The sequence below is a fragment of the Pollachius pollachius genome, assembly GCF_949987615.1.
Source record: "Pollachius pollachius genome assembly, chromosome: 5".
In the NCBI taxonomy this organism is placed as follows: Eukaryota; Metazoa; Chordata; class Actinopteri; order Gadiformes; family Gadidae; genus Pollachius; species Pollachius pollachius.
The window spans coordinates 8,422,874-8,449,333 of NC_136938.1; the positions used below are offsets into that span (position 1 = coordinate 8,422,874).

Here is a 26,460-nt window from a genome sequence, read left to right on the forward strand (position 1 = left end):
CCTCCCCTGGAAGGTCGGTGCCGGCTCCCTCCCTCCCTGCGTCTCCGTCGAGGCCACCAAGGTCATCCCCGTGGACCTGCAGCAGGCCTGGAACCAGAGCATCTCATCTCTGGAGAGCATCTCCTCCCCCCTCAACCTGAACCCTAACCCCAGAGTCACGGCCTTGTCCCCGTCCTCCGTAATCCCCAACCCAAACCTCAGGTTCATGGCCTTGCCCCCTCCCACCCTGAACCCCAACTCTAACCTCAGGGTCGTGGCCTTGCCCCCTCCCTCCCTAAACCCTAACCCCAGGTTCTCGGTCCTCTCCCGACTCGCCGGCCAGCGACCCGTCTCCTCTCCTCCTTGTTCCTCCAGCCAATCAGAGAAGGAGCAGCAGAAGGAGGAGGAGGAGGAGGCCTTGTCTGAGCAGCAGCAGGAGGAACAGCCCCTCATGTCCATCAGACCCCCTGCTCCTCCTCTGAGCTCCACCCCCGGAGAAAGGAGGAGGAACCCGTGTGTCTACCTGAGGAGCCTGGTGACAGTCCCTCCTGCTGGCAACACTGAGACACACAGCAGAGGACCTACTCAGCTGTAACCACCGCACACACACACACACACACACACACACACACACACACACACACACACACACACACACACACACACACACACACACACACACACACACACTCACTCTACTGGCATCTCGTGAGCATCAAGAGCACTCAGCAGTACCTTCCTCTACAGCTGGACCAGGGTGACTTACTACATTCCAAAACCAGCACAATACCACCGTCCAGATAGACCAGTAGAGCCAGTACAGACCAGAGATCATGAGAGACCAGATTCCATTAGAGACTAAAGAACAGCAGTGACCAGGAGTTACCAGCGATCAGAAGATACCAGACACCAGGAAAGACTCCAGGAGACAAGAGGGAGAGACCAGAGACCACAGGAGACTAGGGACTTGTGACAGACCAGAGACTAGAAGAGATCAGCAGAGAGAAGAGACCATAGACAAAATAGCAGCAGAGAGAGAGCAGAGACTAGAGACCAGATATCAAGAGAAACCAGACACCACAAGAGATTAGAGACAAGACAGTAGTAGAGACCAGAGACTACAGATCAGGAGGAAGAATATAACTTACAAGTCTTACTAGGAATGAGCCCTATATGGCTGGCCTTATTGCCTATGGCTGGAGATAAGGAGCTGCTGGTCATAGAGCCTTCTGTAAAGGCTTGTATTTTAAATGTTTTTAAAACTTTCATAAAATAATCTAGGACTGCAGATAATGGTTTATTTTGATTGAGAGAAAACATAACACCATGCAAATAATTGTGTACAATATATAATTAATCACCGTGCAGTGTTTCTTTTTTTTTTTTAAATTGCTTAGTTCTCACAGTTGGCATTAGCTTTTGGTTGTCCCTTGACCACCTAGCGTAGCACCTCCACCTAGCCTAGCACCCCCAGATGGCCCTATCTATTAAACTAGATAGCTCCTCCAGCTAGCCAGGCACCTCCAGCTAGCTTATAACCTCCAGATAGCCTAGTGCCTCAAGTTAGCTCTGTCTATTAAAGTAGACTATCATCTCCTCCAACTTATAGCACATCTAGCTTGGGGTAAGGTGTTTATTTTCAACTCCTTCTGTGGCTAAACAATCTATGACATGCCCCAAGACAACTCCATATCTTTGGTGACTTTATGTCAACCATAGCATTTATTAGACCTCCAGACTTGATAATGTCATCTTGATCCAACTCTCTTTGTGCCTTCAGGACATCTCTGGTTCTTCATGTTGTAGGTAAAGGTATTTCTGCTACATTAGTCTGCTTTAATTTTTTTCTGATTAAACTCCCACTGCAATGTAGCATAAGTCACTCCAATAAATGTTAACCCTTCTCTGGGTCAATATCTGGTACGATCTACAAAATCTCTCCCCCATCCATTGCAGTGAGCGGTGTGTAAGTTGTGAATTCAAAGACCATTGATAACAATGGGAAGACGCTGGCGCTGAAAGAAAAAGCGCTTTGTGGACACGGGCCTTCATTTACATTTGTGGATTGTAGATATGAGCCTATATATGCACAAAATTCACTCAATACCAGGCCCTTGTCACCGCTTTTTTGTTTGTGTATACATGATGTTACCATTAAATACCACCAAGTATCAGTATATGCTATTGTATATCTTGAGAAACGAATAAAGTTTTATGGGAGTCAATTAAGATACATCAAGAAAGAAATGTGTTTAAAAAATGTGGATAAACAGTTTTACGTAGGCCTACAGAAAATAAACCCTGACTAAAACAGACTGCAGAAGGCCCATACATTTGAAAACGCCGGGTTGTGCAAAGACTTAACACCGCCACCCTGTCGTACCATAACCCTATCAAACAGCTCCACCTGTTGGAACTGTAACCCTACCTAACATCACCACCCCCTGGTGGTAATGTTATCCTACCTACCACCTGATGGTCTGTTACCCTACCTAACCCCACCAACTGGGGACACTGTTACACTACCTAACAACACCACCTGGTAGTACTGTAGCCATACCTAACACCTGAGGGGTTACCATGGACCTATAAAGTCTGTTAGCCTACCTAACCCCACTATCTGATTATACTGTTACACTACCTAACTACACCACCTGGTAGTAGCCATACCTAACACCACCACTTGGTGGTTCTATAACCCTAGCCAACATCGCCATCTGGTGCTACCGTGACCCTATCCAACAGCGCCACCTGGTGGTTGACGTAACCTCTTTCCTGGAGTCCCTAAAGTGTGGGTTACCTGGTTACTGCCGCCCGGTGTGCGCACAACGTGTTCCCTTCGCCTAACCGTCGGTAAGTTTCCAATATGTATTTTATGCAGTTCTATGGTCCAATCATCAGTTCGAAGTTTCAGTCCAGTTTATCTGAAAGTGACTTTTGTAAAAGGGAAACAGTTTAGAGAAATATTTGATCTATAATCATGCAAGTAATCATGAATTACTTGCATAACTGTTTTTGCTAACTACTAGTGTTTAGATGCTAATATGCCTTAGCTAGCTAACTAATATTAGCAGTTTGATAAAATTCAGCTAAATAACGTTTACTGCATTCAAATGTGTGCATAGTTGAATTCTGATTGAAGAAATACAGCAAGTGATCGAAACATGGTGTTTGAACACTTCTATAGCTAGAAACCTAAAAATTGTTTCAAACACTTCTATAGATAGAAACGTGTGTGTGTGTGTGTGTGTGTGTGTGTGTGTGTGTGTGTGTGTGTGTGTGTGTGTCTGTGTGTCTGGGTGTGTGTGTGTGTATGTGTGTGTGTGTGTGTGTGTGTGTGATTTAGGCAGCCTCACCTTGCCCTAGTGTGGTTCGTTTTTGGGGCTGGGTTAGGCTGCACACCTGCTAAACCAGCCATCTCAACACACACTCAGGGAGAGGTCTACAGCAGGCCAATTTATTGTGAGGTTTGCAGACAACGATACGTGATGCTGGTGTTCCTCGTTGCCATGCTGGAGATCTCCCCCTGAATGTGTGTGGAGTTGGCCTGTTTAACCTGTAATTGCACAATGTGCAACAGATGTGTAGCCCAGAGTCTTAATCAGACCCGGGCCAGTTGCTAAAACCAGCCATCATCCACCAACACTCCACTGTTGTTAAATACACTTCTATTAATTCCATTAAGAGAGTTGATGACTTTATCCCTTGTCCCTATGAATAACCACATTCAGCGACGACATGAGACTGTCTTACGCGTTGAGTCAGCATGTGGCAACAACACTATACATACAAATACAAAATACAACAAATACAATTCTACTTCCTGCTCGTTTGCAAAGCCACACAGGATGACAACCAAAAATTCATGAAGGTCAAAATATACAGGAATGAGGCCAAACCAAATATTAAACAATAAAACAAACCTTCTACTGGAAAATGGCGCTTACAATGAGGTTTCCCCTTGCCTAAACCAAACAGAGTATTTCCTGTATGTGAGAATGCGTTGACAAGGATAATTTTGTTCTGTGAATTTTGTCTTGAAAAAACAGCTGTGTAAAACAGCTATGTAAAACATCTTTCATGATTTCTCCCTGAATTTCTTCCTACATACTGGCTGTGTACTTTCTGTGTACCGGCTACGTACTGATAACATACTGTCTGCGTACTGGCTACAAACTGGCTATGTACTGGCGTCATACTAGCTATCTACTGGCGTCATACTAGCTATATACCGGCAGCATATTTGCTGGGTTCTGGCCCAATTCTGACTACTTGATGGCTACATGCTAACTACACACTGGCTATGTACGGTCAACATACTGGCTATTTACGGCCTATGTAGTGGCTATGAAAATGGTAAATACTGGCTACACAGCCTAGGAGGACTACAGCCTAGAGCGAGACACAGAAAGACAGAGAGAGAGGGAGAATAGAGAGAGGGTTCTCTATACATGCTGCAACAAGCATGCCTCCATGCTTGTTGCAGCGTGTAGTCCTCCCTGCATTCTGACAGGAGCCTCAGAAGAACATACTGCTGTTAGCTGGATAGGGTTAAAAAACAACAATGCTAGAATTAACAAAGCTTGGCACTATCTCCAGTAGTAATGCCTTCACTCTGTTGCTAATCGTTGAGGTAATGGTCACTCTGGAGTTACTCCTTCAGGTAGTGTTAAGACTTGAGCCTCTCCTTGAGGTAGTGGTCACTCTGTTTGGAGCTACTCCTTGAATTGGTGGTCTCTCTGTTAGGAGCTAATCCTTGGGGTACTGGTCAATCTGGAGCTACTCCTTGAGGTAGTGGTCATGTTGTAGATACTCCTTGAGGTAGTGGTCACCTTCTTTGGAGATGATTGTATTATTTTTGGTTGAAGGCAGGGGTTGTGTGGAGTGGTCGACAGTAGTGCCGTATTGGGACAGGACTTAGGAGTGGAAGAGGGAGAGGAGTGACATGGGGCAGCTCATTCTTGGGAGTAGAATGGCAGCTGGTAGGCGGAGCCTAGTAGATAGAATGCCAGTCGGTGGGCGAAGTCTAGTCAATCCCAGGGTAAGCCAATATAGCAACAGGCCCCGAGAGAGAGAGAGAGAGAGAGAGAGAGAGAGAGAGAGAGAGAGAGAGAGAGAGAGAGAGAGAGAGAGAGACTCGTAGACAGACAGTCTAGTACTGTGAGACAAACGGACAGGATACGGTCATACCCTGGAATATAAAACGTTTTGGGACACTTGCCACCACCTGGTGAGTTCCTGAGTCTTTTCACCTGCCTGTGTGTGTGTGGGTGTCTGTGTGTCTGCCTATCTGTCTATCTATTTTACACTCTGTTTTTTAGTCTTTTAGTCTTTCTTTCTAGTGTGTGTGTGTGTGTTTCTTTAGAATGATATGTCAGGCAGTAAATCGACAGGCAGTAAGCAGAAAGACATGCAAGCAATAAGCAGAAAGATAGACAATCATTAAGCAGACAGGCAGGCAGTAAGCAGACAGGCAGGCAGTGAGCAGACAGACAGGTAACCTTGTTGTATATTGTTGGTTTTCTTTGGTTGTGTTCAAAGTAGTGATCTCCTGAGGACTGCAACCTGATACCTGATTCAGACTACTTCTACACACTAATAAACACTCTAATATGCACTGATACACGCTAATATACACACCACAGATGCATATTAATAAACACTACTGCACACTTCAGACACAGACTCAAATGCACACTATTACACATAATATTTACTAAAACACACTAGTACACACTAATATACATATACCAATACACACTACTGGTAAACACTAATACACTTCTACATGCTAATATACACACTTCTGATGCATACTCATGCACTATTAAACATTATAACACACTAATAAACACTACTACACACTACTACCCACTACTGATACACATTAATATGTATTACTAAACATTAATAAAACTACTTATGGACACTAATATACACCCAAATACACACTAATTATACACAATAATATACACTGCTACTACACACCAATACCAATACATACTAATATACAGAACTACACACTAGTACTACTGATACACCCTCATATACACGCAATAAACACTAAAACAGACTACTACATATACACACCAATAAACACCGCTTATACACACTACTCATATGTTATACTGGTAGATACATCACTACTGTCATACTAGTAGATATATTGCTACTGTTATACTGGTGGATACATCACTACTGTTATATCTGCTCCTCACCCTGCAGCAATGCTTCAGGCCATAGCAACATTGCAATAAAATCATGAGCACACCGAACAGGATCTAAAACTGTTAGCGTTGGAAGTGTTTACTCAGTGTGCTCTGTTTAGAAGTTCAACCACCACAGTAGAGGATTTATAAAGAGGTGATCACGTTAATAAATCGGTACCATTTCTCAAGATTTCAAGGCGACTGTGGGGTTTAAGACTTGTCTGATTATTAATGTATGAATTATCCATGAGTGGGTTTACCATAGGAGGAGGAAGGCAGGGTGCTGCCTGACCTCCACTTGCACAGCCAGGACAGTGCATGTGTTGCAATATAAATACTGCTATATTACAATCATTTTCAAGCATTGCTTCAAACAATCCCATTCTCCTTTTGATTGAAAATGAAACAATATAGTATCTCTTCAACAAGTCTAATCACACATTACATGAGATTGATTAGATGGTCTGTTGAGGTGAGCTAATGAGAGGTTCCCTGAAGAGGTGGTCTATAGAGGTCAGCTCATGGTCCCTGAAGAGGTGGTCTCTAGAGGGCAGCTCATGGTCCCTGAAGAGGTGGTCTATAGAGGTCAGCTCATGGTCCCTGAAGAGGTGGTCTATAGAGGTCAGCTCATGTTCCCTGAAGAGGTGGTCTATAGAGGTCAGCTCATGTTCCCTGAAGAGGTGGTCTGTAGACTTCATCTCATGGTCCCTGAAGAGGTGGTCTATAGACTTCAGCTCATGGTCCCTGAAGAGGTGGTCTCTAGAGGTCAGCTCATGTTCCCTGAAGAGGTGGTCTGTAGACTTCATCTCATGGTCCCTGAAGAGGTGGTCTATAGACTTCATCTCATGGTCCCTGAAGAGGTGGTCTCTAGAGGTCAGCTCATGGTCCCTGAAGAGGTGGTCTCTAGAGGTCAGCTCATGGTCCCTGAAGAGGTGGTCTATAGACTTCATCTCATGGTCCCTGAAGAGGTGGTCTATAGAGGTCAGCTCATGGTCCCTGAAGAGGTGGTATTCAGATGTTTTGGGAAGATTAGAGGAATTCTGTAACCATAGGTGAAAAAGCTGCAACTAGGGGTAGAAGAATGCAGATGTGTGTGGGTGTGGTGTTTGTGTGTATGTGTTCTGAAGGAACAGCCTCAGGACACTTACTGTCACTCTGGGCTTGTCTGGACCTGCCCGTGAACAAGGCAAAAATATATACAATATTAATGGTGCAATGTGGAACATATAAATTGGTTTAAAATAACTTGGACATATCTGACAATGCTGATCGATATAAATTTGACAATAATATATTAGATATTGACAATTTTTATTGTCAGTAACATCATATCCTATAACTGATACATATAAAAAGGTCTTACCATCAACCCTCCCAAAACCGCTCCCACTCACACCATCCAGTCAGCCAATCTAAGCTGGTTTGCGTCACACAGTTGCGCAGCCAGCTAGGGTCGAAATAACCCCATTATTGAGTTTTTTCATCATCCGCCAGCTAATTGTGGACTCAATCTGAGACAATGCAACTTTAAATGTATAGTTATAATAATTATTTAATAAGACAAAAGGCATTGGTGGAAGTATTATCCGTCTCTATCTTCTCTATTATCTCTCTCCAGCAAATGTAGACTTCCAGCTGTCTGGATCCACTGCGACTAGCTCCTCCCCCTGTGGCCTATCAGTGGGTAGGTATGATGCTGACCAGGAGGAGGTGACAGGAGGAGCTTTGTCCACCATGGCATTGGAGCAGAGAGGACCGCCTCAGGAGGGGCTTTCCCTCTCAGCGCCTCACCTCATGGGGTCCTGGGGGGATGGCTTGCACCCTAGGCCCCTGGCCATGCCCAAAGCCACGCATATCACCAGGCCCCAAAACATGCCCCTGGCCCCGACCCTAACCATTCCCCTGACCACACCCCTGACCACCCCGGGCCAATCAGAAGCTGGTTCTGATTCGGAGGGGGAGTATGTGGAACTTGAGGAACTGCCGTCTCTCTCACTGCAGCACTCCCTAACTCAATGCATCAGCCTTGGTTACCAACACACACCTGGACACACACCTGGCTCAGCAACACACACACCTGGACACACACCTGTATCGGCAACACACACACCTGGACTCACACCTGGCTCAGCGACACACTCAGCGGGGGACACACCTGGATACACACCTTTATCAGCAACACATACACAGGGACTCGCACCTATATCATCCACATACTCACTGGGACAAACCTCTAGCTTAGCAACGCACACAGGTGGACTCACACCTGTATCATCAACACACACACCTGGACTCACACCTGTATCAGCAACACACACACCTGGACTCACACCTGTATCAGCAACACACACACCGGGACAAACCTCTAGCTTAGCAACGCACACAGCTGGACTCACACCTGTATCACCAACACACACACCTGGACTCACACCTGTATCAGCCACACACACAACTGGACTCACACCTGTGTCAGCAAGTCAGAGTGGGAAGGGGACCCCACTCAGGTCGACTGGAGGTCAGCCAGTCCGGCCCAGCCAGGAGACCCAGAGACACTCCTTCATCCAGCCACTGACCACCTCCTCCAGCCAGAACCTCCTCACCGCGCTCAGCCATCCGCCTGCAGAAGAGCCGGACGAAGGGTTAACAAAGTCCTTAAAGGACTTGTTCACTGACTCGTTAACGGGCTCGTTGACAGTATCATTACCTGAGAGGCCGACAACAGGCGCCAGGAGGCAAAACCTCCCGGTCGGCAGTCATGTGATGTCCCGTGGTGTTCTCTGCCTTCCTGGTGAGTCCAGTTGTGTGTGTGTGTGTGTGGGTGTGGGTGTGGGTGTGTGGGTGTGTGTGCGCGCAGGCAGGCAGTAGAGACTGCAGCGGAGGGCCAATAGAAACTGTGTGTGTGTGTGCAGGCAGCAGAGACCACCGCGGGGGGGCCGTAGTTACTGTGTGGACCAACAGCAGTATTTGGTGGCGTTGCAGCAGCAAAGAGCTGCTGGACATCTTCCTTTACTTCTCCTCCATCAGCAGGTAATCCTAACTTCCTTTTCCATCAGTGTGTAAACCGCCAACTCCGCTCTCTCTCCACCAAGCCTCCTTCCTATGTAAAATCTGTCCCGCTAGATAAACTGGCTCATTCTGATGAGACGATATGTCACATGCACCCGCTGTTGGCAATATTACTACACGGCATCTGCAATATTTGAATGGTTATAGTCGTACCAAGGCTTGGGAGGGATACCTTTTTTCACACTGTCATACCGTCCTAACATTTCACAGGGGTATATGGGCTATGATGGTATTTGTGTAAAATATAGACCTAAAGGCTGAGCTGCTGGTGATACACATGGTCTAGCCCACAATGCTTTATGCCTAATATGCAATTGGCCTACTATACTGAGTTTAAATACTTAGGGCCCATTGAACAATTAATTGCGCCATTCAATAGATGCCAAATTTTCAAAGGGTACTCTTAACAAGTGGGCGATTGTTTCCAACAATGAACCCATATTGAAAGCAAGTTTAACCAGTTTTATATACAGTCTATGTGCGTTACACCCACACTTGAGCTCCACTGGCCACATAGTGTTTGACCTGGTTTGTTACTGTCATAGCGAGAAACACATTTCTCAACAGCCCTTCTAACCCTTTGTGGACTGTGGAACTCCACATCGAATAGTGGGCCAGACAGAATTTGTTGGCGTAAAAAAACTATTTGCGTCTCAACAGCAATGCAACGGTGAATCCTTTATTTTGTACTATTCTATGTATGCCTCACAGTTTAGCCTATACAGTGTATGTTCTATCAAATTGAAGGCTGATGCTGACATGGACCGACGAGCAAATCCTTTTCCCAGTCTTTAATCGTGCACAGTTTGTTTGTTTGCAGAGGGGGTCAGCGATTTAGCGGAGGCATTAATCCTCGCCTATACAGCTGTTGGGAACCTTGCTTCCTGTGTTACAGGGAGGAAGTTCTCGCGTTAGGGCTCACAGTGCTTGTGGACGTCCGCAGCTCTTCGTTTCCCCCACTCCTCACACACACACTGTGCAACCTGCAGGTACACACACACAAAGACGCAAACGTACACACATTCATACGCAAACTCACACCATCCTCACAATTACCCTCTCTCACTTTCCAGAAAAATATGGCAGGTTTTATTCATTCCGTGCTGCTAGTGGCTAACAGAGATGACCTAGATATGGACAGGCCCCCTGCATCTCAGGTACTGCATACTCAGAGACTCCCTTTACACATCACATAGGCTTCTGTCTACTGTGACATTATCTACTGTAACACATATTTGACTGTAGCACATGATACACTCTAACATTTTCTACTGTAACAGCAGCATGTATAACGTGATCTGGTGTAACAGTATCTACTGTAACAAATAATTTACTGTAACACATAATCTATTGTTACGGTATCTAGTCTAACATTATGTGTGTGTGTGTGTGTGTGTGTGTGTGTGTGTGTGTGTGTGTGTGTGTGTGTGTGTGTTTGGGTGTGTGTGTTGCAGGTGGTCACTGTAAAGGGTCTCCAGAGGTTTGTCGATACGTCTCAGCTCCCTTTGCAGATGAACGGTTCCTTCTACTACTGCCACCAGAGCTGGCTCTGCTTCAGATCAGTAAGTCGCACAAACACAAACAGACATAGATACACAATTGCTCACGCACACCCACACAGACACACGCACTGGTTGTTGGTCATCCACATGTTGGTTGAAATGTTCAATTTATAATAGTGTGAGTTGTAGTTTTTGAGAACGAGGCTATGGTTTGAGCCTTCTTTATTAGTCATATTCGTTCATTATTTACATTATTGACACTGTATTATAATTCTTCAGCACGTGGAGAAGTTGACCAGACAGTGTGAAGATGTGATAAGCCTTCTGCAGAAAAACATCCAATGCCTTGAGTATAAGCCCCTACCACTTTCTAAGGAGGTCACGCCCCTCCCCCATTCCACAGAGGCCACGCCCCTCCCACAGTCTACTGAGGTATGTACACAAGCCCCTCCCACTATATACTGAGGACCCTCCCCATTGTTTAGAGGCCACACCCATCGCAAAATCAAAAAAATCTAAATCAACTTGGCTATTAAGACAAGCCCCTCCTACTCTCTCTTGAGGCCACACCCCTCCCACAGTCTATATTATTCTTATAATTTTATATTAAAATTATTTATTTCTCTTCTTTTTCTCATCTATATGTAAAAAATGGTTTGATTTGAGTACTTTGTGTCAATAAGTTGTGGATGACTTCACCCCCCAGGAGATGCAGGTGTCGCTGGCCAGGTACAGGTGTGTTATGAGCAATGTCCTTCAGGACAGCCGATTGGTTGACCTACAGAAGGAGGGCGGAGCTTCTCTGTGTCTCCTCCGTCGGGAGGAAAGCAGCTTCAACCAGACAGACGATTACAGGTACACACACAACCACATGCAGTATGCTGACCTTAGCACACCCATGCACCCGCACACTATTTATTGTCTGATGCAGGCAGCAGCAATGACCCTCTGTTTCTGAGTCTCGACTTTCTCACCAGTTGGTGGTGGTAATGCTGCCATATAATAATAAATATAAAAAAATAATAAATATCAAGAATAAGAAAATGTAAGCAGGCATTTAAGCGACTATGTGATTTCATACAAAGAGTTCAGACCCTCGCGGACGTGTCACAGGCGCGGAAAGTATGAATCTGGCTCAACATGTAGCCCCTGTAATGGCCTATAGGTGGTTGGCATTAGAGACTAGTCATAACTGTGCGGTAGAAGAAAAGTCTAAACCCCACAAAAATGTGTAAACGATTGGTTGATGGGTTACAGATTCACATTCTTTCAGTCAGTCTGTACGCTAACAACATGTTAACAGCATGCAAAGACTTCCTGCTGGGTATACGGATCCCATGTTTTAACTTTTTGTTAACCAGCATTTCTGAGAATCTATTGACATAGAGAACAGAACAGCCATCAGTGACTGTGATGTTTGTTCTGGTTTGGATTTCATTCAAGAAGAAAACATATGTTACTAATGTGCAACTTATATCTTACTTATGTGTTACTAATATGTTACTAATGTACCACCAGTATCAAACTAATGTGTAAGCTAAAGTAGACTATTGAGACATGTATTTGTGTGTGTGTGTGTGTGTGTGTGTGTGTGTGTGTGTGTGTGTGTGTGTGTGTGTGTGTGTGTGTGTGTGTGTGTGTGTGTGTCAGGGAGGCGGTGGGTAGAGTAGAGGGTCTCTACCAGCAGGTGGATGAGCTTATCCACGGTCTGGTGAAGCTCTGCAATGCCGGGGGCAGGCAGAGGGACTTCATCCTGGCGTTCAGCAGCTTGGAGCAGGGCTTCAGCCAGGTCTGTACCAGGGCGGGCACCTCAAAGGGCCCCTGGCCCCGGTCAGCTGTTTGTGTGCGGACCGTCCACCCGTAGCCATGGCCCTTATAGCCACTGTTTCTGTTGCCAGTTACACTGGTGTCGACGAGCAGGTCGTGCATTTAACATGCAGGGCTTCAACATTTCAGTGGTGTGAAATTCATGGTACCTTGAGCAAGAGCAGATTTAACATAATATTTGGCTTCAAGCAGTTCATGCAAGGTCCCTCTTAAGTGACAGAGGCCTCCCAATTCCTAGCCACTTTTATAAAGAACGTGTTGGGTTGTTTGTATAAGCACAGTACATAGAGTTCCGGTTTTACTATGGTACCTAATAGGAGTGTAACGATTCACAGATAAGAATAGGTAACCGGTTTGATTAACACAGGTGCGACTACATTGATACGTCGGCCCCTGAATCGGTTTAAAATGACCAAGAATTATAGTAGTGTGTGTGTGTGTGTGTGCGTGTGTGTGTGTGTGTGTGTTTGTGTGTGTGTGTGTGTGTGTGTGTGTGTGTGTGTGTGTGTGTGTGTGTGTGTGTGTGTGTGTGAGTGAAGGTGCGGGGGTGGATACAGCAGGTAGGGTTCCCCAGACTCAGGCCTCTAGGGGAGGTGGAGGGTTCCTCTCTGGAGCAGATCAACAAGAAAAACGAGGACTTCAAGCAGTTCCGCCTCACTGCTGATGTAAGAGACACACACACACACACACACACACACACACACACACACCTGCAGAGCCTTACATGGTGAGGCCTTTGTGAGCCTTTGAAGTCTTTGTGAGAAATTGCCCAAACCCCTGGGAATGCCATTCCCTTCCTAATGGGCATGCTTCTTCTTCTTAATTGTTATGGCATTTGATAGGGCTGGGTATTGCCAGGTACCTCACAATTCAATTCAATTCGATTCTTTAGGTCTTCATTCAATTCGATATCGATTCGATTCGATATTGATCCAATTGCTTCGATATCGATTCAATAATACGTGCAGATGACAAAAATACCTAAATATTATTTAGAATTAACCATTTTAAAATGAATTAACCATTTCATTGTGCTTTAACTAGCTAAAACGGAATATACCATTGTATAGTATTGTTCCTGAGCTAAACTTGAAGCATAAAAGTAATAATCATAACATGGACAAATGTAAAAGGGCATGTACATTTAGGCATACTCGCTTCTAGATTACAATGTTTGAATATGCTTCTTTTTTTTTCTTTCTTTTATGGAAATAATCGATTTCAAAAAATCTCTGAATCGAAATTGAATCGAGAACAAATAAATTGCAGTGCATTGATGAATCGATATTTTTACCCAGCCCTAGCATTTGAAAAACAACTTTATGGTGCATTTCCGCCATCCACTGGTAAGGATTAGGAATTGCACATGGGTGGAACGCCAGAGCGAAGCGGACTCTTAATAACATGTAACATGAATACTCTTGCATGTGTGTCCTTCTGACCAGTACACATACACAGTTCTATGTCCAAAGACATGGAACGCGGAAAGTATGTCTGAGCCTTTGCATGTTTAACCCCCATCTATATCCTCATATTGTGTCGTTGTGAGGACATATAAATAACTTTATTATTTTGGGTCTGCCTACCTGTCTGTCCCTCTACCTGTCCATCTGTTTACCTGTCTGTCCCTCTACCTGTCTGTCTGTTTACCTGTGTGTGTGTGTGTGTGTGTGTGTGTGTGTGTGTGTGTGTGTGTGTGTGTGTGTGTGTGTGTGTGTGTGTTTGTCTGTCAGCGTGTCTGTCAGCAGGGGCAGGGTCTTCTCCAGAGACTCAACCAATGGGACGACCTGTCCTCATCCTTGCTGGACCCCTACAGGGTCAAAGTTCACTCTCTCAGGACAGAGCTGTGGGAGTTCTCTGAGAGCGTGGAGGCTACCGGGGCACGCCTCCACAAGACCCTCTCTCTCTACAAGTTCTGCAACAAGGTGGGTAGAGTCTATATCTACATAAAGTCACAGTTAAGACATGCCATTACCCAATACTGGTTGTACATTGGGAGCTTCACCAAAGTCCAGCACCAGCCACTCTACACTAACAGTGATTACTCCTGCCACTCTTATAAGCGACCTCTGGGCAGTATTAAAAGTGGACGTACTCTAGACTTAACACAGGTTGGCTAAACATCAAAGCATGGAAGACAAATCCTTGTATATACTTTGGCTCATGATGCTGTCACTGCAAGTCACTTGTGGTCTTGAAATGCTTTCATAACAGACTTTAAAAGTTCATAGAAAGTCTTAAATGTAACTTGTTGAAACCTGCAGAAACCCTGTATTCAAACTCTCTCTCTCTCCCTCCCTCTCCCTCTCCCTCTCTCTCCCTCTACCTCCCTCTCCCTCTCCCTCTCCCTCCCTCTCCCTCTCTCTCCCTCTACCTCCCTCTCCCTATCTCTCTCCCTCTCCCTCTCCCTCTCCCTCTCTCTCCCTCTACCTCCCTCTCCCCCTCCCTCTCCCTCTCTCTCCCTCTCCCTCTCTCCCTCTTCCTCTCCCTCTCTCTTCCTCTCCCTCTCCCTCTCTCTCTCCCTCTCCCCCTCTCTCTCCCTCTCCCTCTCCCTCCCTCTCTCCCTCTCTCTCCCTCTCCCTCTCCCTCTCCCTCCCTCCTGCAGGCATATGATTCAGCGCTGCAGGGCTTGCGTTACCTTGTAACCATCCCTATGCATGACTGTACCGAAACTGGTAAGTGCCAGGCTGTGATCGAGCGCCTGGAGAGCTACCGCAGCCAGCACCCGCCGATCCCTGAGCACAAGTTCATGGAGATGAGGGCGGAGGCCGAGGAGCTGACGGAGGCCGAGGAGGCCGTCCCTCTCCAGCTCTGGACCTCCTCCAGGAAGTGGTATCAGGAGACCAACCAGGAGTTCCACAGCAAGATGGATGCCGCCCTCAGAACCAGGGACCGACTCCTGCTCGGCACCCCCTCAAACGCCTCCTCCCTCCCCCTAACCACCACGTCCCCCCAGCCCTCCTCCCCTGGGACCCCACCCACCTCCCATGTGACTTCGTTCTCCTCCCAAGATACCCTGCCCTACTCCCATGTGGCTCCACCCTCCTCCAATGAGACTCTGCCTTCCTCCCATGTGTCTCCACCCTCCCCCGGTCATGTGACTCCGACCTCATCCTACGCCACCCCGTCCTCCTCCGATGTGACTCGACGCTTCTCCTCCTATGTGACTCCGCCCTCCTCCTCCCATGTGGCTCCGCCCTCCTCATCAGTGACCCCGCCCTCCACCCCTGTGGCTCCACCCACCTCCTCAGTGACTCTTCGTTCCTCTATGAGTCCTCCCTCCTATCACGTGCCTCCGCCTTTTCAGTGGAGACGGGGCAGTGAGGGGTGGTGTAGCCCCGACCCCTCCAGCTTTCAGGAGATGCCCAGCCGGGGGCGGGGTCTCCGTAAGTCCCAGAGCCTTGACCACCCCCCCTGCCCCAGCCTGGCCTGGCCGCCTCGCAGAGGGAACACCGGGGTCCACATCAAAGGGCTGGAGGTCAGCCACTCCCAGCCCCGCCCCCTCAGCCCTGTCACCTCCACCCAGGCCCAGCCCCTCCCTCTCACCTCCACCCCAACCCAGGCCCAGCCCCTCCCTCTCACCTCCACCCCAACCCAGGCCCAGCCCCTCCCTCTCACCTCCACCCCAACCCAGGCCCAGCCCCTCCCTCTCACCTCCACCCCAACCCATGCCCAGCCCCTCCCTCTCACCCCCTCCCCAACCCAGGCCCAGCCTTTCACCCCCTCCCCAACCCAGGCCCAGCCCCTCCCTCTGGACCCTCCCGAGGCCGAGACCCCATCCCCCACGCCCTCCCCCAGGACTCCACCCAGCAGCAAGGCCAGGTGAGGGTCATCCCCCCCTAGCATATCACAACCCACAGGCTCATCATTGATCTATATTGTAGTTCCTAAATAGTTCCCAAATACATACTCCTAATAACTACTAACTCTTAGTAGCTAAATGGTAGCTAATGCATGCTCCTAATAACTAAAACCTACTAGTATCTAAATAGCGACTAATACCTTATAACTAATACCTTGTCGTTTTAAAAAGTTGTACATTTAAATAGCACCTTATACATATTCTTAATAATTTACACCTAGTAGTAATAAGTCATTACTAATACCTAGTATTTCCTCTAAATAACACATTATAAATACTCTTAATGAATAATACTTAGTATTACCTACATAATACATGCTACAATTGTGCTATCATCACCTCCATGCTGATGCTATTGTCTTCTTCATGCTAATACTACCCCTAATGCTTTCTTACCCTTCATGCTAACACAATCACCTCCTTCATGCTAATGTTATCATCCCTTTCACGCTCATGCGGCCGCTAATAGTTTCATGCCCTTCACGCTAATGCCACGCAGCAAGCAGCAGCACATCGTGGAGGAGATGGTCTCCACGGAGCGGCAGTACGTGCGCTCCCTGCGCTACGTGACCCAACAGTACTTCCCGGAGATGGAGCGGCCGGACCTGCCCCAGGAGCTACGAGGCCAGCGCAGCGTCGTGTTCGGGAACCTGGAGAACATCCTGGACTTCCACTCCCAGTTCTTCCTCAAGGAGCTGGAGGCCTGCTGGAGACACCCGCTGAGGGTGGCCCAGTGCTTCCTACGCCACGTAGGAGCGCTCATGCACATTGATGCAGACTATATACACACACTATACAAACTGTGTTACACACTAAACACCATACACGCTATACACCATACACCCTATACACACTATACACACTATACACCATACAAAAGGTACCGTTTGGACTGCATTAACTGGTCTGTATGCATTGATACAGAGGGAACAGTTTGGACCGAACCAACTGTTCTGTATATGTCGATACAGAAGGAACAGTTTGGACTCTACCAAGTGTTGTGTATTTTTTGTTACAGAAGGATCAGTTAGGACTGAACCAACTGTTGTGTACGTGTTGTTACAGAAGGATCAGTTTGGACTGTACGCTCTCTACAGTAAGAACAAACCCAAGTCTGACGCTCTGCTGGCTAGCCATGGAAACTCCTTCTTTAGGGTAAATATGTCCACACACACACACACACACAAAGATTTGTTATTCTGACCCGTATTAGCTCCCCTCCTCTCCCCTCGACTCTCTCCTTTTCCCCTGTCTTTCCTTCTCGCCTGTTTTCCTTGGCCCTATCTCTCCCTTCCTCCTTTACCCTCTCTTTTACCTCATATCTCATCCTCTCTTCTCATCGCTCATACTCCTTTACTCTCCCTTCTCTCTTTTCTCCTCTTTCCTCGCTCTCCTACATCTCTCCTCTCCGTTTTCTCCTACTCTGCTCCTCTCCCTTCTCCCCTCTCCCTTTCACTCTCCTTCTCCTCTCCTCTCTACTACTCATCTTATCCCTCCTATTCCTCTCTTTTCTCCTAGTCCTCTCTCTTCTCCCCTCTCTTCTCCATTCTTCTCACCTCTTCTCCTCTCTCCTACTGCTCTTCTCACTCCTACTGCTCTTCTCTCTTCTACTCCTCTCCTCTCTCCTACTCCTCCCCTCTCTCTTACCTCCTACTCCTCTCCTATATATTCTCCCCTCACTCATCCGTCCCCTCGTCCGTCCTCGTTGTCTCTCCTCCCTCCTCTGGTCCCAGGTGAAGCAGCTCCGTCTAGGGGACAGGTTGGACCTGGCCTCCTACCTGCTGAAGCCCATCCAGCGGATGAGTAAGTACGCGCTCCTCCTGAAGGACCTCCTCAAGCAGCTCAGCCCGGAGGAGGAGGAGGGGCTTAACGCACTGCAAGCAGCCAATCACATGATCAGCTTTCAGCTTCGCCACGGCAACGACCTGCTGGCCATGGACGCCATCCGCCTCTGTGATGTGAGTTAATCAGGCAATAATCCACTAGATACAAATATTATAATATATACTATGCTATATACAATAGTGCACTATATACAATATTACACTCTTTACAATATTACACTGTTGACAATGCTATACTTGTTAGGACAGAGGTCGAATGTTTAAATTAAACATTCTAATTAATTTCCTTGTCAAAGCTAAGTTGCTTTTCAATATCAATGGTAGTCCATCAGCTTTTGCTTTGCGTTTAAATCGACCAATAATGGTGTAATATAGGAAAAGTCACACAAGAGGGCAGTGTGGAGGAATGGTGAAAATGCCATAAGATATGTAAAGGAATACACTTTGTACAATATTATACTATATACAATATTACACCATTTACAATGTTACACGAAATACAATACCATACTATAATCAATACTATACTATGTACAATATCACACTATATACAATACTACACTCTAAAGAACATTACACTATGAGCCATATTACACTATAAAGTTTTATATTGTATAGTGTTATGTTGTATATAGTGTAATGTTGTTTCCACAATATATCACTTTATATACAGCATTACACTACAATATTACATTATATACAATATAACACAATACACACTACCGCTGTTATGGTAATGACAGCTAGGCACTACCTCTCGTGCAATTTTGCAATAAGAAACAAACAGCAGTGTATAAAATCTAAATGTTTTCAAACTCATGTCATGACTCATGTCCGTAGACTTCTATGCAATGCATAGGATGCATATAATATGTCTACATCTATATACAGTGTGCATATTGGACGTAATATAGATGCTGTGTTACATAAAGCATACCATGTATTATTCAGGTGAACCTGAAGGAGCAGGGCGCTCTGCTACGCCAGGACCGCTTCACTGTGCTGTCCGGGAGGAAGAAGAGTCTTCGTCACGTCTTCCTGTTTGAGGAGCTCCTCCTCTTCAGCAAACCCAGAGCTGTGGAAGGAGGCGTCGACCTCCTCTACAAACACTCATTCAAGGTCCTCCTCGCTAGCCCTGTATCTAGCTCTCCTTTTGTCTCTCTCTCTCCCACTCTATCCATCGCTCTTTATCTCTATCTCTCTATCTCAAATTGTCCACAATTTTGTTAATTGGGGGGATTTTGTGACTCAGTCCTTGGTCCCAAATGTTGAGGAAAATCTCAGCTCCGCATACACCAAATAATAGAGAAAAAGTGGTCTCTTGTCCACCTTCATCCCTCTCTTCTCTACCTCAATCCTTCTTTCCTCCATCTTTATCTCTCTTCTCCATCTCCATCCCTCCCTTATCCACCTCCATCCCTCCCTTCTCCACCTTCATCTCTCTCTTCTCCACCTCCATCCCTCTCTTCTTCACCTTCAGCCTTCTCTTCTCCACCTCCATCCCTCTCTTCTTCACCTTCAGCCTTCTCTTCTCCACCTCCATCCCTCTCTTCTTCACCTTCAGCCTTCTCTTCTCCACCTCCATCCCTCTCTTCTTCACCTTCATCCTTCTCTTCTCCACCTCCATCCCTCTCTTCTTCACTTCCATCCCTCTCTTCTCCACTTCCATCCCTCTCTTCTCCACCTTCAGCCTTCTCTTCTCCACCTTCATCCTTCTCTTCTCCACCTCCATCCCTCTCTTCTCCACCTCCATCCCTCCCTTCTCCACCTCCATCCCTCTCTTCTCCACCTCCATCCCTCTCTTCTCTACCTCAATCCTTCTCTCCTCCATCTTTATCTCTCTTCTCCACCTCCATCCCTCTCTTCTCCACCTCCAGCCTTCTCTCCTACACCTCCATCTCTCTTCTCTACCTTCAATCCCTTTCTTCTCTTTTTAACCTTCTACCTCTATTGGGCCATATCGTATATCTGTTAAACACAGTGTGTGTCTGTGTGTGCGTGTGTGCATGGGTATGTGCGTGCTTGTGTGTGTGTGTAGACAGCAGACCTGGGTCTCACAGCGTCCGCCGGGGATGGCGGTCTACAGTTTGAGGTGTGGTTCAGGAAGCGTTGGTCCAAGTGCCACGCCTTCACCCTCAAGGCATCGTCTCATAAAATCAAACAGGCCTGGACAGATGACATCACACACCTCCTCTGGTCCCAGGCCAACAGGAACAAAGGTGTGTTCACAAGGGGTGTGTTTGTGGGTGTTACAGTATAAAGGTGTGTGTTTGTGTGTGCGTGTTAATAAGGTGTGTGTTAATAAGATGTGTATGTGCATGTCTTCGTTTGTGTGTATGGGTGTGTGTGTGTTTGTGTGTGTGTGTGTGTGTGCGCACTTAATGCGCTTGCCACAATAAGGTGTGTGTGTGTGTGTTAATAAACTGTGTATGTGTCTGTGTTAATGAGCCGTGTGTTTGTGTATGTGTGTGTGTGTGTGTGTTTGTGTGTGTGTGTGTGTGTGTGTGTGTGTATGTGATAATAAGGCATTGATGTGTGTATTCCAGAGGTGAGGATGAAAGAGATGGTGTGTATGGGAGTGGGCAGTAAACCGTTTTTGGACATCAAAGAGACTGATGCAGCCATCAGCGACCGGTCTGTAAACTTTGTCATGAAGAAGAGAGGTGAGGACACACACACACGCACGCGCACGCGCACACACACACACACACACACACACACACACACACACACACACACACACACACACACACACACATATATGAATAGAGCCCCGGTCATTATCGGGAAAATAAGCCCCGACAGGGCGAACAGGACACCGAAGCGAAATGGAGCTGTTTTGCTTCGCCCTGAAGGGGTTTATTTTCGATAATGACCGGCGGCGTTCTATACATTATCCCACTTATTACACGGCTACTTGCCAAAACGAAAAAATAACTTCATACGGTGTGTCTTTTTACAATTTATTTGTTACCATTTGTAGTGTTGATAAGCAGAGAAAACGTTGACGTCGCTTAGCAACCGAGTATGTTGGGGTTGATAAGTTACCGGACTACTTGCGGAGTGATACCAAAGACGGCTAAAAATACACTTTCCTTGACAGCGGTCAATTATACTTAGAAATGGTGAATTATCAAATATAATTCACCGCCGGAAGTTGTGAAGGACCCATGCAAGTGAATGGAGCGTTCCACGGCATTGAGAAGAGCCGTGTAATAAATACGAATAATGTATTAACAAACTGCAACAATAAACACCCATCTTAACATTATAACATAACTGTGTGCGTGTGCGTGTGTTCTAGGTGCACGGACCCGAGCCTCCATCGCGGTCTCTGGGTTTGACCACATCTCTCTGACCTCCAATCTAATAGGGTCCCGGCCGGGATCCTTCAACAACCACCTGTACAGGTAAACCTCAGTCTGTACAGATTACAATACCTCCACCTGTACAGGTAACTATACCTCCACCTGTACAGGTAACTCTACAGGTAACTATACCTCCACCTGTACAGATAACGATAACTCCATCTGTACAGGTAACAATACCTCCACCTGTACAGATAACGATAACTCCATCTGTACAGGTAACTATACCTCCACCTGTGCAGATAACTTTACCTCCACCTGTACAGGTAACCATAGCTCCACCTGTACAGTGAACAATACCTCCACCTGTACAGGTAACCATAACTCCACCTGTACAGTGAACAATACCTCCACCTGTACAGATAGCTATAACTCAACCTGTACAGGTTACAATACCTCCACCTGTACAGGTAACCATAACTCCACCAGTTCAGGTAGCTCACTACAGTGGTAATGACACCAGTTTATGTTCTCTAGTAAAAACAAAGTTCTCCTCTCCCCTTCTTTCTCCTCTCTCTCTCCTCCTCTCCCCTTCTCTCCTGCTCTCCTCTCTCCTCTCTCCACCTCTCTGCTCCAGCAGGAGGAGTTCCTTGTCAGCTGAGAGCTCCTTCGCCTCCTCATGTTTAGAAGAGGACACCAGCAGTCTGACGTTTACGAGTAACCACAAACACACAGACACACGCACACACACCCTGAATGAACAAATCGCATTAAGAGGCTAAGTTCAGGCGAAAATTGAATGTCCAGCCAACAGTCAGATATTGTCGCAATTTGCACATTGTTCAAAGATCTGTTCAATGATTGGCACTGGAACAGAGAGTTATGATTTATTTTATTTTAACCCATCTTGCAATGGTCTTTAATGAGAAAATATACATTATTTGATACATTTTCATTTCCTCAAGTTCTGTATGGGTGGTCGAACACATCAGGTGAACTATGTTTCTCCTCAGCCACAGAGAATTCCGGGTCGTCTGGCCACGTGTCCGTCTCCAGCGGCTCAGACAGTGGCTGCATCTCCTCTCACCTGCACGACGGTTCAGCCAATCCTTCACAGGTATACACTTACACTACTAATACACCTGTACAGGTATGCACCACATACACCAGTACAGGTATACATTACATACACCTGAACAAGTATACAATACATATACCTGTACAGGTATACACTACATGCACCTGTACCGGTATACACTATCAATACACCTGTACAGGTATACACTACATGCACCTGTACAGGTGTACACTACATACAACTGTACAGGTATACACTATCAACACACCTGTACAGGTATACACTACATACCCCTGTACATTAATCATAGAATACACTATTCATGCTAGACAGTATATCTGCTGTAGTGTTGCTTGGTATATCACTAACATCATATACTTTATTTAATATATTATATTACATATTATTACATTATACAAATACATTTATATACTAGACATACTATGAACTATTTCTGTATAACTCTCTCTCTCTCTCTCTTCAGGTCTAATGCTGAGTGGGTCTGTTTATTTCAGAGCCATTCTCCTGTGAAAGAACATTGTTTTGCATATTATATGTATTGTATTTAATAAGCAGTATTAGTACTGCTGTTTTCTAGGTACTGTTCCGTACCGTTTGTTCCTGTTCTCAGCTGGTGATGCTAGTTTAACTTAGCCAGTTTCAGGTTTGGCATCAAAACCTAATGGTTTGCTCTAAACCGCTAGCAGTTAACTATGATCAGCTTGCAGTTAATTATGACAAGTTAGCAGGTAGCTCTGACAAGCTATCAGTTAGCTCGGACCAGCTAGCAGTTAGCTCTGTCCAGTTAGCAGTTTGCTATTGTGTTGGCATGCAAATAGTTATCTGTGGGATGAGTGAGATGTTCCAAGATGGATACTCAGGTAGACAGATGTGAATTGCGTTGTTGCCATGGTGATGTTTTTTAATATTTACAAACAATGAGAGCTTTTAAGTTCAACCTTTGTTGTGTGTCCTTCTTTCACACACACACACACACACACACACACACACACACACACACACACACACAGACGTGCGCGCGCACTCATTTCAAACTGTATATCTCCATCGAACATCCTACACTACCTCGAACCCGACTACCAGTGGAAATATTATTTAACCTCCAGTAACAATACAAATGCTTCAGTTTACCTTAAAGGTACAGTATGTAACATTGACACAGTGCATTTAAAATGGCTACTGCAGTCCAAACTCACTATTTGTAAGAGTTGTCTCCGCACCCTCATCCCCAGACTCCAAAGCTCCTGCGAGTAGGCAGGTTCAGGACACTGAACACACTTGGGAAAGAAGATCCGAACTTAACATTATTTTGAGACGAGTCCTACACTGTATGTTCATCAGCTAATGTAATTTGAGAATAGTGATTCATAACACACAGGCAAAAACAAACAAGATTCCGACCCGGAACAGAAATGGCTATAGTGTTGTCCTATCGTTTATTAATCTCTGATGACATCATGGGTCATTTTATGATTTAGGACAGTATATTTGTAACATATAGCCCCTTCAAATGTTCACTTGATCCATTTTTGTGTTTGTTAGTATGTGTCTGTGTGTGTGTGTGTGTGTGTGTACATCAGCGTGTTCATAAAAATGTATAATAACTAGCCCAAACTTTTATTCAAAACATGATCAACCTTTATTGAGACCTGTTCAGTTACTTAGAAAATACATGACATTAAACATTGATAGAATGGGTTTCTAAATCTTCCAGTTGAGATGAGTGTTCATCTTAATTAACAAATATAAAACCGGAAACCCATAAATACATATTTGTAACTATGTAGCTTTTGGCTGGCTAGCAGTAGGGCCCCAACTTTAGTTTCCAATCCAAATGAAAATCCACTCAAGATTCCACATATTTAAGGCATGGTGAAAGCAAGTTAATACAATCTGTTCTATATCTTCCAGTTGGTTAGCAGCTGGTTTGGGTAGTTACATTAAAAAACAATGATAAGCAAAACACTCCTTTGCGATGAATAAAGAACAAAACTCAGTAGGATGAGAGGATGGCCTGGGGGTGCTCTACTTGTCTTTCATCTTCTCCTCGTAGGTCCCAGCATTCCGATAGGCTCCCACATAGCCCGTGTTCTCCACCAGCTCCTCACGACCCTCCCTCCCCCTCCCCCTCCCGCTGGAGTCGAAGCGCTCCTTATGGGAGCCGGTGAAGCGGGAGGAGTCCGTCAGTCTGTCCACGGCAGCGGCCTTCAGCACTTTCTGTTGGAGAGAGACAATAGCGCCAAATACACCTCCTCAATACACCTAAATACACCTCCTCAATACACCTCCTCAATACACCTTCTAAATACACCTCCTCAATACACCTTCTAAATACACCTCCTCAATACACCTTCTAAATACACCTCCTCAAAACACCTCAATACACCTTCTAAATACACCTCCTCAATACACCTTCTAAATACACCTCCTCAATACACCTCAATACACCTTCTAAATACACCTCCTCAATACACCTTCTAAATACTCCTCCTCAATACACCTTCTAAATACACCTCCTCAATACACCTTCTCAATACACCTTCTCAATACACCTTCTCAATACACCTCAATACACCTCCTCAATACACCTCTCAACGCACCTCAATACACAATACTCCTACATCTCCTCAATATAGCTCACCCTACACATCCACTGAGCAGGATGAGGACGTGTCAAGGTGTAGGAGGCAGTGTCCAGGTAAGGAGGGAGGAGGTGTGGAGATGGGGTAGAAGGCGAGGAAGAGGAGCTGGGTAAGGAGAAGTTCTCACCGTAACGCCTATGTTGACTGGCTCCTTGTTGGCGACCAACCTGAAGATAGACTGGAGGGCCTCCTCTTTGCTCTGACCTTTGAACCTCCGTGGAGCGAGTTCCTCCAGGGCCTTTTTGAACTCCTCGTAGGTGATGACCCGGGATGACTTTGCTCTGAGATCAGACCCCAGAAATCAGTTAAATCGCTATCACCAGTTAACTAAGTTCCCCCTGGGATATTTAACCAGGTAACTAACACCGGTCAATTTTACCAGGTAACAAACGATCACCAGGTAACTATCATAAGGTAATTAACTATAAACAAGTAAAGGCTATTTAAAGTGACAAAAATATAATCTTATAAAAAAGATTTATATTAAAGGTTATGTTATACCACCAGGTGTGAGTGTGATTAGCCTTACAAGCCGTTTCGAAAATCTGCCCCATATGACATCACTAGTGGGGGTGTCGACCTAGATCTGTGCTGATAGATCAGTCTACCAGCCTACCCAGTGGACTGAAGTAAACGTTGCTCATCTATCCAGCAAAGATCTAGGTGGACACGCCCACTAGTGATGTCATATGGGGCAGATTTTCGAAACGGCTTGTAAGGCTAATCACACTCACACCTGGTGGTATAATATGTCCCCTTTAAATGAGAAAGGGGACTTTAGCTACAGTGGAGCACTAGTATAGCGTGACTTTATGCTTGAACGTAAGACCAGACCTACGTCACACTGGTGAAATAGGCTGCAGGTAATTAAATACCTTTATCATATTTGTTTTACTTAACTTATATGTATCATGCAACATCTCTGGCTCACTTGACTTTGGTAAAGACAATGTCCACATCTGTGCTGGTGGTGGTTTTGCCGTCTGTGATGTTGCAGTCTTTACAGAGCTTGGCCCAGTTCTTCCCATTCAGCTCCTTGCCCGTCGCCTTGTGGTCTCCATGGACGGCGAACTTCTTAAAAGTCACCGACAGCTGTTCCAGGATATCCATGCTCTCTGCCAT

At 45.8% G+C, this 26,460-nt stretch overlaps 3 protein-coding genes across 9 annotated transcripts in view; 2 read left to right on the forward strand and 1 right to left on the reverse strand.

The window, feature by feature from the left end:
* Positions 1-574, forward strand: part of slc9a5 (solute carrier family 9 member A5) — a gene marked incomplete at both ends in the record, with an annotated part of 11,874 nt that extends 11,300 nt beyond the window's left edge. The window contains one exon of the mRNA XM_079736834.1: positions 1-574. This exon is cut by the window's left edge and continues 64 nt beyond it. Coding sequence (XP_079592960.1) covers positions 1-574 — 574 coding nt within the window.
* A 2,194-nt stretch (positions 575-2,768) lies between these two features.
* Positions 2,769-23,602, forward strand: plekhg4 (pleckstrin homology domain containing, family G (with RhoGef domain) member 4). Of its 7 annotated transcripts, XM_079737173.1 has the most exons (22): positions 5,037-5,209; positions 7,807-8,976; positions 9,098-9,215; positions 10,150-10,243; positions 10,328-10,411; positions 10,709-10,816; positions 11,036-11,188; positions 11,463-11,611; positions 12,407-12,545; positions 13,123-13,248; positions 14,317-14,508; positions 15,189-16,405; positions 16,945-17,194; positions 17,511-17,600; positions 18,179-18,403; positions 19,241-19,408; positions 20,328-20,508; positions 20,815-20,952; positions 21,594-21,699; positions 22,235-22,314; positions 22,611-22,714; positions 23,160-23,602. In XM_079737173.1, exons 2-22 carry the CDS (start codon positions 7,923-7,925, stop codon positions 23,163-23,165), a joined length of 4,782 nt encoding a protein of 1,593 aa, XP_079593299.1. In that variant the 5' UTR covers positions 5,037-5,209; positions 7,807-7,922; the 3' UTR covers positions 23,166-23,602. The 7 variants fall into 7 exon arrangements, with proteins under 7 accessions (XP_079593295.1, XP_079593294.1, XP_079593296.1 ...); XM_079737169.1 differs by lacking the exons at positions 5,037-5,209; positions 23,160-23,602 and adding an exon at positions 2,769-2,832 and having other exon boundaries at positions 22,611-23,136; XM_079737168.1 differs by lacking the exon at positions 23,160-23,602 and having other exon boundaries at positions 5,036-5,209; positions 22,611-23,136.
* Positions 23,603-24,498: 896 nt separating this feature from the next.
* tppp3 (tubulin polymerization-promoting protein family member 3) lies at positions 24,499-26,460 on the reverse strand (the record flags this gene model as incomplete). Its single annotated transcript, XM_079737145.1, has 3 exons — positions 24,499-24,913; positions 25,466-25,619; positions 26,270-26,460. The coding sequence occupies 3 exons, from the start codon at positions 26,458-26,460 to the stop codon at positions 24,722-24,724; spliced, it is 537 nt and encodes a 178-aa protein (XP_079593271.1). The 3' UTR covers positions 24,499-24,721.